Source organism: Ctenopharyngodon idella, chromosome 14, assembly GCF_019924925.1.
Source record: "Ctenopharyngodon idella isolate HZGC_01 chromosome 14, HZGC01, whole genome shotgun sequence".
Taxonomy (NCBI): Eukaryota; Metazoa; Chordata; class Actinopteri; order Cypriniformes; family Xenocyprididae; genus Ctenopharyngodon; species Ctenopharyngodon idella.
Genome location: NC_067233.1, coordinates 9,753,112 through 9,765,597, shown reverse-complemented (window position 1 = coordinate 9,765,597; position 12,486 = coordinate 9,753,112). Strand labels below are relative to the sequence as shown.

Here is a 12,486-nt window from a genome sequence, read left to right as displayed (position 1 = left end):
CAACCGCCGTTTTTAAGACACAATAAAGGTTTAAAAAATAACAAGCGGGTTATAACTGGTGTGTTTTATGTCATAGATCAAAACGTGAAAATATTTAGAGGCTTTGTTAACCACAGACCTTATTTCAGGCGATTTCGCAAAAACCCATTCAAAAAACCCATAGACTGGAACCGGAAGTCCTAAAATGCTAACTCGCTTCCGGGTTTTACCTACAAAAACACGTCATCCCTGAGGTACTCTATTCGTCCCTAACCATCATGGTTCGGTTCGTGCAGTATGACAACGAATACAGGCGATCCACACTCCAATCCAAAAGGGGGTGCGCACAGTAATGCTTTTTAGCCCAACATATTTTAACCAGCATTAACCACCAATAATCACAATAAGCTCTGTTTTTTGTTACTTTCGATAAGAAACAAAGTGCCATCTTTCAAATTCTGTCCATTTTATCTCGAAATTCAAACAATAAATGCCGTTTTGACGCTTTTTGATGTGGCGTGACAGATCGCTGTATAGGCACCTGAGTTCAAACGGCAGAGCGGAGCGAACGCGATCATCCCTTCTTCTTCACTACTACAGAATGAACATGAAGGTATGTTGAAAGATACAGTACAACGTACTGAAATGTATCATATCTCGTGTAAGCGCTCAATCAGTGTTTCAACCGCGGAAAGATGTCAGTAAAACAGTTTGTAAACAATATGTCACATAGTATTACATTTACCTCAGAAAAGCCTTCAGTGTCAACAGCTTGTTAGTTCGCTAGAGAAATGAACTGTTTTGCTAAATATATGCACTATATTAGCCCATATATTAATTATATTTTACTTAACCTGTTAGTTAATGTAAGGCCTAAATAAATCCGTCATGAAAACAAGTTAGGACAGCCACTGTGTAAATGATTATATTTTAACAACGAATTGGAGAAACAGAAGTTAATGCAAAAACTGCGTTATGTGTAATTTACATGCTTACAATACATACATTTTTTTTATTATTATTCGAGTGTTGATGATTATATCTAAAAATAAATAGCAACTGAATTTAATAATTTGGGCTCTGTTGTTAATTGTAACCTTTATTATAGTAATGTGCAAGTAAGGGCTCCCTAATAGTTTACCGCATTAGCAGAGATAGATTTTTTATCCTTAAGAAAATTGTAATTATAATTGAATACATTTAAAGACAGAGACACAGTTGGTTCAGTAAAACATTGTTTAATAAAAAAAAGAGAAAAAAATAAAATGTTTTGTTTTCTCACCCTGCTGTACCGAACCCGTACCGAACCGTCATTTTTGTGTACCGTTACACCCCTACTGAAGTGCATACACACATAGGCCTGTCTATAGATTCTCACTCATTTACAGCTAAAGCAATTTATTCTTTAAACAGACATCAAGGAAGATCAAATGCAGTTATGAGAATATATAGCAGAGACCACCACTTAGTGGTTAAAATGAGGTCAAAGTTAGTAGCTTCCAGAAGCAAAAACAAAGAACATTTCTTTCATGTATTTTCGAGGATCTGTTATAGATGTGGTAAACTAGTAGCTTATCGACCTTGATCATCTGTGAACAAATGTTATGGCTTATGAATACCAGGTTTCATATGCATTTCTCCTGTGTATGTATTCACAGCTGCACAGACTCTCTGTTTTGTGTTATTTAGTGCTTCACTGTGGTCAGATTTTTTTTTAAATAGGTGCTGTGTCGTGTAGATATATGAACAACATGTGACTTTATTTCCTGTGGTTTGGACAAACAGAAGGCAATAAAAACACAGAGGCCCACAAAACATCATTGCATTTGACTTTAAAGACAAGAAGTATTTAGACACTTTCTGTTTGTCAAATGTTAGTGTTAATGTGTTGCACTACACCTACATGGTTACTCTGCCAAACTTGAGAACTGACTTCATACATCCACTAAAAATACCTCATTTTGTTAAAATCAGTTAGTTACAAGTAAATGCAAACTGTAAATTTTGTGGCTTAAGTTTTAATATTAATTTATTTAAAAACAAAAACAAAAAAACATTTCTTTACAAATATTTATTGACAAAAATCTGTTAGGCCGAAGTCAGAATGTTGAATCTGCAGATTTAGAATCTGACTTGTGGCCTCATGGAATCTGGCTTTTCTTATTTACTCCAAATTGCGTACATACACCATTACGTTTTTAAAAAGGTGACATATCAGGAAGTCAATTCAAATGAGCACTGTTGCGTTCAGAGCAGCTTCTCAGAACTGCATGGGTGCCACTGGAGTACACATCTCTTCTCTTGTTAACTCGTCCTCTCTTCATCATGATAAACACCTTTCACTCTAGCTACAATCCCCCACCAGTACCTCCACGGGCAGGATACAGCAAACCCCAGCCACCGGGAAATACACCTATGGTCAAGTTTTTGTCAGTGATGCTACTGCTGTTAATGATACTGACCTTCGGAGGCTTCCTCTACCTGTTCCAGAAACTCAACGTGGTATGAACTGCTCTTCTCTTGGTGACTCTCACACTTGTTACTGCAGGTTACATGGGGGGAAGAAACTAATTAATTGCAACATTTAATTAGTTAACAGACTTTTAAATTTTTTTTAAAATTATTATTATGGAAGTACATTTTGAAAAATAGTTTTTCAACTTTCAAAAATTTTTTACTTGCTTTTTTTATTTGCATTTTTTTGTAATTATTTATAAATTTACTAGCAATTTCTCAGTGAAAAATGTTTCAAAGTAAATTCTACAATTAATTTTTTTCAGTGTAGAACATTTTATCGTCAATATACCTGATAGATCAATAGTCTTTTTTTTTTTTTCAGTATGTGTGATGGTAGAAGAGATGTGAAAGTGGCCTTCACGTCAGCTTTATTACTTTAAATTTAGGGATTTAAGGTCATTTATTTTAGAGACAATTAACAAAACGTGTCTCTGCATCAAGTTTACAAATGAATGGTACTAAACTAATTAACAAAAATTTATTATGAAGCCTGTAATGATGTGTTAATTATGTACAACAATGAAAAACACGGAGATGAAATCTTGATTCTCAGAAACAACAGAAACAGACTGATAAGACTAAAATGCATGTTCTCTATGGTGTATTTCCTGGGTTGTGTGGTTTTATGAGCAGTGCACTGTGCATCAAAGAAACAAAGGCAACAAAAAACCAGCATTTCTGTGTCAAGAGGAAGCTAAAACCAAATTACTCAACAAATTATGCAATCTCATTGTATGAGTTATATGCCAAAGGAGTGACTCAATTACAATTTCCATTATTATCACCAAATAGTAAACTTCAGCAATTATTAAACATCAACAGAATTGACCTATAAAGGTCAAACTAGAAGTTGTTCGTTTTAAACATCAGCAAAAAGATTTAAAATCTATAAATACAGAAGGTAGTGAAAACAAAAGGTGAGGTACAACAGTAAAAATATTAGTTTTTTCCATTCAAGCAGGTTTCAATAATGTTTTCATAGTTTCAGTAATGATAAGGTTACTGTACAAGTTAGAGCGCAAATTTTAACCAAATAGATGCGCGAACAGAAGTCATGATCACCAAAGGAGGTAACAATAGCAACAGTACAATTGAGCACTGCGATCAATTTAGGGCGGTATATCGATAAACAAACGTACTGTCATTATGTGTTTTTATTATTAACCTAAATGTACATATCACAAATATAAAACCATTGTTAACATTGTCAACCCCATGAAATCATTGTATTATTCACACAGTGGTTTTAATGTGCTTTATAACACTGTGATAAGATGTTTCGTTTTGGTGCTATTCATATTTACCAAAAATTCTTTAAGAATTAAGGTGGAAAAAACATTGGAATATATGTCGTGTTATTTATAAATGGCGTTTCCTTCATCAGCAGGAGCTCCGTGGGAGTTATCCTGCAGATTTACTGAGACTAGAGAACTGTGTGAATGACAAACTGGGAGAAGACTCAGTGGCAGAATGTGGCCAACTGATAGAAAAATATAAAGATGTCATTGCAAAGGTATACATTTAAGTCATGCTTTTCGATAATCCAACATCATGTGAATCATATAACATAACATGCAATGTTATAAGTAATAATGTTAAAATGTTTTGTACAACTTAAGTACCATTACTTTGTATGTATCAATAACATACTTTTTCTTCATCCCAAAGGTTTCACAAGCAAACGAAAAAGGTAAGTAGTAAAGTACTGCACAACAGATTTTTAAATATTGACTTTTTTCTGTTGCTATGAACCCCCCCCCCCAAATAAAAAGGTTTGCTTCTAACATTTAGCAAGCAATTTGGTGTCATTCTAATTTTGAAATGCTATTTTTATATATTTCTTGAAACCTTATTGTTATTGTGTAATTACCCTGCAGTGTCTAAGTTAACCGGAGGGCCATCTTTCAATGGACCGGCTGCATACATGGTTCTTCTGAACCAACATAAAGGTGAATATAAGAACACATATCACCTTTACTGTCTATTATACAATATCCATTCAAGTTTCTATTAAATCAAAACATGAATTTAGGGTTCAAGACAAGCGAACGTGTGACAATAATGGAATTTTTTCTTGTTTTAACACCAACAGATACAAATTCAGAGTTCCAAAGGTCAAACTATCTTCTTTGGGATCGAGATGATTCACTGCTACAGGACGTCGGGCTTAACAGCAAAAGGGACATGTTGATCATTCACTATCCTGGAATCTATTTCATCTATTCCCAAGTCACCTTCTCCAAACATTCAAAAAGTGCATTAATGCAAGCCGTAAGGAGCCCAGAACCCACGAAAGAGAAAGACAAGGAGCTACTCAAGTCTTTTTGCAGCTTGAACCCAAGCAAACCAAATTTGTGTACAGCCTCCCTGGTGGGGGTTTTTCGACTACAGAAAGACCAACAGCTCTATGTCACAGTAACAAACACATCCTTGGTGAACAGGGACTCCTGCAGCTTTGGATTATTCAAATTACGGTAAAGAACACTCTGGACCTGAACCAGTCAAGGGGGAGATGGATGATATGAGACAGTCAGAGGATTGGCTGGATCAAGGCACTATAATTAAATGGATAATTATACAGTGGCATCTGAAAGATTTTAGCTCCAGGGAAAATCTTCTCCTTTACGTCAAACCACAATCCAAGTTCAGGACAAACAAGGAAATCACATAAATCTTTCTGAATATGGGAACATCCTGGAATTTCCTTTCAACTATATTGTTCATTGCAAATAGAATTTGATAAGAATACTATGAATGTTTTCAAACCACTAGTGGCAGTGTTTGTATGAAATTATTTATTGCTTATTTAGTTTCCCTTTTTAATATTTGCTCTTCTTTTTTATAACAACAATAATAATAAACTATTGAATTTATAATAAAGATATTTATTGAGGTATACGCTTGACAAAATTACACTTGATGTTCAATTCTTTACCTAGTATTTATTTTAAATTTAGGCAACAGGCAACTTTTTTTTTCTTCTGTTCATACACTGTTTTTTCATGATTTGTTATCACAACTTTTTTTCATTTGCCAAATCAACTTAGATAATGTGGTTCAGATAACATATTTTGAAATTCTATTTATTAAGCCAATCTCCTTCATTTTTAATTTCAATGAACTCAAAATTTTAAGGCAACCAGATAACTTACTTTAAGTTAAACCAACAATATATTTTTTACAATGCTGACACTATATATGAAACATTTGTAGTGAACCACCTTTTTGTGTGTGTGTGTGTGTGTGTGTGTGTGTGTGTGTGTGTGTACTTGGGATTGGGAACATAAATTAAACTGTATGTAACTATGAATAACAATATATTTAAACTCCATTACCACACAATTCCCCAGTTAAGCTTTTTAATGTTATCAGTGTTTCCATCTATGTATACAGGTTGAGAGAAACCCTAACCTATAATAGTTTGGAAACTAATGTGTAGGAAGAGGTTGAAGAGAAAGGAGTGCAAGCCTACCAGTTCTGTTTTTAACTTCAATTTGATAACTATGAACTGACTACTGCTGTGCCTATTTTATAGCATTCCACCCTCCTCCATGGAAACAGTGAGTTTTAGATGACAAACATGTGCTTATTTCAGAGCCACGCTGAAGCCTCTGCTTACAGGAAGTTGTCAGCCTACTACGCTCACTCCAGCTTGTACATTTACCCTTTTCCTATAGTACAAGATCAAAACTACATCACACATGACACATGTAGTTTTCTGCCTTTCGAAACAAGGTGGAATTTCCTCATATGTTTAAATAGGTTTCAAATAAAATCAAATTCATAGCTCATTAACATGATGTTATTTTTATTAAAACAATTCCTTTTTGAAATGAAGACAAAATAAAAACACAAGCACTAGAAAAACAAAAACAAATTATAGATATACAAGCATTTATATTGCATAGATCAGCTCCGCAAAAAATAAAACGTGTTCTGCAGACATGGGCACTTTTAAGAGAGGAAACTGACATGGACATTCTTCAACCCTCGTTTATGATCTACTGAAAGTGCATTTTTTTCCTGACACATTCATGACATTCGGAGGACAAAGTGAAGTTCCTTTCGTTGATATCAGTAGCCAGCTCTAACAAATCGCATGGTACAATGCATACTCACATAACCTATTGACCACTTCAATCTCTTTCACATAATACACACATGAATATCACATTTACCACTGCAGATGTCATAATTTTAGACAGATATTTAAAAAATTCAGGAGTTCTCATAATAACAACAACAACAACAACAATACAATCAGGGTTAACACTTTAAAATAATATTTAAGGCTATGTGTAACACATGGCATGCAAGGTTAATTGTTGGAAAACAAACACGCACACAAACATGAAACAGATTTTTGCAGTACCACAGTAACAGAATTATATTTGTGCACCTCAGAGCACATCTTATTGCCTAACTGGAAGAATATATATTATACAGAATACTCCTTCCAAGAGAAAAACTGGCTCTTGAATGAATGCACAGCAATTGTAACAACAAACCAGTTGCATATTGCATTGAATTGCCACAGCAATGTTCCGGAGGTGACGGCTGGTGAGTTTAAAAAAAAAAAAAAAAAAAAAAAAAAAAAAACCCTCCCCACACAAGTTTTGCTTATCTTTACAGCTCTTTGCATGCATTTCTACACTGAATTAAAGATGGAGATCGTCCCTCCGATCCACAGCGATAGAAAGCATTAGTCACGGTTATGATCGGCAATGATTCGTTGAAAGATTCATTTAGCACTCCAGACAGTGTCATTTGTGTACCGGCCATGTAATTACTCATTCATTTATTGTTCAACTTGTTAGTTAATCTGGCAAGAGTTCAAGAAAAAAACCCAAAAACAACAAAACAAAAAAAACTACCATGAATACCACATGACTATGGCAGAGTAGGAATGAGTAAGAAAATCTATTGTACTGCAGCCTCCAGTGAAATTGCTGACAGGGAGCAGTTTGCTGGGAAAAAAAAAAAAAAAAAAAAAATTAAATTGGGTTCCAACCGCATTTGTTTCTCATTCAAATACGAGCCTCCAATATATGATAAGCGAGGAACAAATATCAGTGCCTAAAGTACCACGTTTCGAAGTACTCTCGGTTTTCAAGTCGTAAAAGGGCCTCGGTACCAAATTTTTATTTTTTTTTTGGTTTAAGATACATATGAAATAGTTTCAAGCCTCTGAAAAAGGAGACTGAAATTTCCAGTAACACTTTAGAATAAGGTTCATTTGTTAACATCAGTTAACATGAGCAATACATTTGTTACAGTATTTATTAATCTTAGTTAATAAAATACTACTGTTCATTGTTTGTTCATGTTTGTTCACAGTTCATTAATTAATGTTAGCAAATACAACTTAATTTTTAATAATGTATTAGTAAATGTTAAAATTAACATTAAGATTAATAAATGCTGTAGAAGTATTGTTCATTCTTAGTCCATGTTGACTACTGTAGTTATGTAAACAAATGAAATCTTATTATAAAGTGTAACCAAATTTCCTACTGTATTTTTTGATCATTAAAAAAGTTCATATGGTTCTTTTTGCCATAGTATCTATGATATATACATATTTATACTGTATACAAGTATATATGATATACATACATTATATGATGTATTGTATTAGTATAGTATTATGAACTTGACTATTTCCATATCCCTGATAGCTTTACACTAGTGATGATTATCAGAAGCATGATTATGTACTATATAACGCTGTTTTAGAAATACTGTGCACCCATGCTGATTTGAGTGACTGTTTGGGGAACACGTTTGGAATTTAACTCAAAACCTTCAAACTTAAAGGAAAAACCAAAGTCATTTCAAGATGGCAAGTAGGGCATCTCATGTCTATCAGGTGCAAATCACAAAATCGCAATCTTGTTCATTTATGACCTAAAAGCTACATCAAGCAACACAACCATTTTCACATTATAAAAGCAGAAATAGGACTGAAAAGCGCAATACTTGTGGATATGGTGGAGTACTGTAATGTTCAACCACAAATTTCTTCTCCAGCGCCATCGACAGAATATATTCACTTGTGCAATAGCGGCTTGAGTCGGAATGCTGTTCATGGGCTGAATGTCATTGGATTTCTCTTGTCCATGACCAGTTAACAGTCAAAGTGAGGCAGATATTTGATCAGTTCAAAAACAACAGATTCCACCATCTTTTCTGTGATGTTTCTTCTTGGAGTGTTAAAGTGAACCGGAAGGAAAAATGAAACAGTTGAGGACTGGACTCCGACAGTTCTCTGAAGTTTTCCAAATCGCCTAATACTTCCTAAAAAAGCAGTTCACTTGGTTTTCTAGAACAGTTGCTGTTTCATTCTCAGAATGTCACGTCACAGGAGTGTGAAGTGAAACCACACAGTGATATTCTTCCAAATGGCGAGAAAAACAGATTCGATATTCTCATCGGATCTTGTCCTTAACATTTGATGAGAAATGGCTGAAAATCCCCAACATGGTGACTTTCCAAAAGCAATGTTCAGTGTGTAACGTGATGGAAAAACACAAAAACACATTTGTGAGGACAAACACAGACACAGAAAGACATACATGCGCATGGCGATGGGAAACAGGCGAGTGTTCTTTAGTGACCTCCATCATCCCAGGTACAGTCATTCTTTTGCTTGGCCAACTTCTTGACTACACGCTCCAGCTCCTTACGGGACTTCTGTTCCTCTTCCAGACACTGCTTCATCCATTTATTCTCCTACATTCACAAACACAGGGCATGAGAAGGTTATAGTTCAGGCCAAAAAAAAGGTTACAGTAACTCAAAATCTTACCTTTTTTAATTCATGGACTTCATCTTTCAAAGCATAAACCGCATCAACAAGACTTCTGCAAAACAGCACGTTAAAAAATACTTTAAAATATTCAAAGGAAAACAAAACATTTCACAGTGGAAATAAAGTACATATACAGTAGGAATCAAAAGTCAAGCCTGAAAAAGAATTTAAGAATGGATTAAAAGGGAGGATTAAAACTTTTAGCATTTAAAAGGTCCCTGTCATTCTCCTATGCTGTTTACTTTGTAGACACAATGCAGCGCTTCCAAGTTCTATGTCAGAAAACCGGCTCATTATTGGCCGGCTCCTGCGTCAGCGTCACGCATGCGTCATGCCACTCACGTAAACAGCGTCAGCCAATACTTAGTCGGCGTTCTGAAGTATAACCCGGAAGAAACCGTTGAATAAAGTCATTATTTTAGTTTGTTTTTTTGCGCAAAAAAAGTATTCTCGTCGCTTCATAAAATTAAGGTTGAACTACTGTAGTCACGTAGACTATTTTAAACTATGTCTTTACTACCTTTCTGGGCCTTGAAAGTGGTAATAATGTTGCAGTCTATCAGAGGTCAGAAAGCTCTCGGATTTCATCAAAAATATCTTAATTTGTGTTCCGAAGATGAACGAAAGTGTTACGGGTGTGGAACGTCATGAGGGTGAGTAATTAATGACAGAATTTTCATTTTTGGGTGAACTATCCCTTTAAAAATCAAGTACTTTTATTCAAGTAAAATTGGAAAGGAGCACTTTTCCTAGAGTAATATTTTATAAGTGAAGAGGTCGTTTGCAAAACCCCGATTAATGCCACTTAAAAAAAAAATTAACTAACTGCCGTGCGTTCTGAACCCTTTGTCAAAAAAGCCGGTATTGTCCACTGTCAAGGCATCGCGAGCTCTTGTTTTACAGCAAAAACCGACAAGCGCCCTTGTTGTTTGTGTACAGAAACTGATAAATCTGTTTTAGTGAATCAGGACACAGTATTCAGGTCAGGTGACAAGGCTGCTAGTCGCTTCAAAAAGACGCGCTAGCTGAGGGGAGTTTCATCAAAGCTGACTAAAAGTGTTTATAATTTATAATTTCAACTCCTGCAAGTCCTTGTACACCACACAAGTCTTACATGCTGAAACCTTGTTTGTCCTTTTGTGCGTGTGTGTGTGTGCGCATGCATGTGTATGTGTACGTTTGTGTGCACATGTGCGTTTGAGTGCATTTTAAATGCAATTACAAAGCAATTACTTGGTTTCGTTTAACTCTGAAACATAAAATGTGGAGTTATCTGCTTTTGCCAAAAAACGACTGTTGGAGTTATCTGCTTTTGCTAAAAAAAAAATAAGTTTTAATTATATATATATATATATATATATATATATATATATATATAAATAAACATACTTTCAATGAACTTTAATTTTGTAAGTTACCTGTATTTTTTGGAGTTATTATTACTTAATCAAAACAACCCAATTGCAGTTTGACTGATATTACTTGGAATGCAAAAAAATAAAAAAATAAAATATATATGATTTGTGAAAATGAATGAAAAAGGAATTATCTGTTTTTGCAAATGAACTCTTTAAGTGTATCTGTACTCAAGTACTTCATTTGTGTACTTTGTCCACCACTGTACGATTCTGCACTATTTCTTGGTCACTACAAAACGAATACTAAAAAAAAAAAAAAAGGACTCTATGCTAATTAAAGAACGAGATATCTTTGAGTAATTCTGTTATCAGACAACTGAACATACTTCTCCTCAATGATCGTCTGGCCATTGCTTTTGATCTCCTCAACAATGATCTTCTCTTCTTCTGGAAGCAAGACCTGGGGGATGCACTCCTTACGCACAGCTGCGCAAACAAATTAAAGCTTTTAATTAAACTATTAAACTATATTAACATTATTAAAATATCAGTAGCTGAATCATCTAGCACATATGACAGGCAGGTCTAACCTGTGGTGGATTGGTGGAGACTGGCTCCGGTGCAATAGGCCTCAATCACTTTGAGTATCTGGGCATCCTCCTCTAGAGCTGCTGTGCCTGTCAATCACAGAAACAACATTTTCAGAGGGACGAACCACCAATATATTATGTGTATTTCTATTTGTTTGTACATGCTAAAAGATAAGTTGGCAAAGCTGCTTGTTTGACTTAAAAACCCTTAATTCTACCACCACAGGGATCATTTTTGTGAGAATTAGTTTGAGAACTAAATCATTTTCATTTATCATTTTAATATACCTACTTTTTCTAGACAGGAACTCATCATCTGATGGTTTTCTCTCCGTTTTTCTCTTTGGGAGGAACTTCTTCATGGGTCTGGGGCTTTTACTAGAGTCCTGAGGAAACAGTCTGGTGTTAATGAACTAACAGCATCTGCTGAGCTCTGAATAAAACCACAAAACTGCAGCTAGCAGGCCTTAATTTGTGTTCAAATCCTGAGCGAGGATGCTAAGAAATCAGACTGATAAATGGTAGCTTACATAAGTTATGACGCCATTCAGGATAATTTAACAGCAAATTATCAGGGACTCATGAATAAAAACAATTCACCGTTGAGAGACCCTTTTCTGTTTGTGAACTAATTATTTTAGTCTGAGTCATTTGTTGACTTTGGTACAGCAGTTTCACAGGGCTGACGCCACTTATTTCTCAAATGCTAACACCGCGGAGTGAGTCATCTAAATTAGACTCCCCCAGTCCAAGTTATTTTAAATAACTTCATTAAATAATTTAAAGGACAATTTATTTAAAGACTAACCTTTTTTTCTTGGCCATGGTTATGATGACAGCTTTAATAAATATGATGTTAGGAATGTCTTGATGAATATTTAAAGGTTTAAAACACTGTCACTGACAACCCGTCAGTTTAGTCACAGCTTTAGCAAGAAGCCGTCAAGCAGCATAAGTATAAAAAAGTATAAAAGTTACTGAAGGTTGACTGACCAAGACTGTATTGCTTTTCTATTGAGAAATATGCACATATATCAAGCTTCACGCTGAATGGCGTTTTCAGTTTGTATGTTTTACTCATGACATCAAAGTGAAAGTAAATGGTAGAAATAACTGAAAGTAAGCATTCACATGTTCACAGTTTACAGTAATAATCATTACTGATGAATCAATACCAACAGAAGTGAAAGTGGAAAATATTAGCGAACTGGGATACAGTGCATGTGCAATA

General features: G+C 34.8%; 2 protein-coding genes across 3 annotated transcripts in view; one reads left to right on the top strand and one right to left on the bottom strand.

Annotated features, from left to right (window-relative positions):
• Positions 1–2,160: 2,160 nt before the first annotated feature.
• On the top strand, positions 2,161–5,409 carry cd40lg (CD40 ligand). 2 transcript variants are annotated; one of them, XM_051860509.1, is made up of 5 exons: positions 2,161–2,481; positions 3,884–4,009; positions 4,165–4,186; positions 4,374–4,445; positions 4,589–5,409. In XM_051860509.1, the coding sequence occupies exons 1-5, from the start codon at positions 2,305–2,307 to the stop codon at positions 4,972–4,974; spliced, it is 783 nt and encodes a 260-aa protein (XP_051716469.1). In that variant the 5' UTR covers positions 2,161–2,304; the 3' UTR covers positions 4,975–5,409. The 2 variants fall into 2 exon arrangements, with proteins under 2 accessions (XP_051716469.1, XP_051716468.1); XM_051860508.1 differs by having other exon boundaries at positions 2,174–2,481; positions 3,881–4,009.
• An 878-nt stretch (positions 5,410–6,287) lies between these two features.
• Positions 6,288–12,486, bottom strand: part of arhgef6 (Rac/Cdc42 guanine nucleotide exchange factor (GEF) 6) — a 35,506-nt gene continuing 29,307 nt past the window's right edge. Inside the window, exons 18-22 of the mRNA XM_051860496.1 lie at positions 11,548–11,641; positions 11,256–11,342; positions 11,052–11,151; positions 9,305–9,359; positions 6,288–9,228 (exon numbers count right to left, since the gene is read on the bottom strand). Coding sequence (XP_051716456.1) covers positions 9,106–9,228; positions 9,305–9,359; positions 11,052–11,151; positions 11,256–11,342; positions 11,548–11,641 — 459 coding nt within the window. The 3' untranslated portion in view covers positions 6,288–9,105. The remainder of the gene's footprint in view (positions 9,229–9,304; positions 9,360–11,051; positions 11,152–11,255; positions 11,343–11,547; positions 11,642–12,486) is intronic.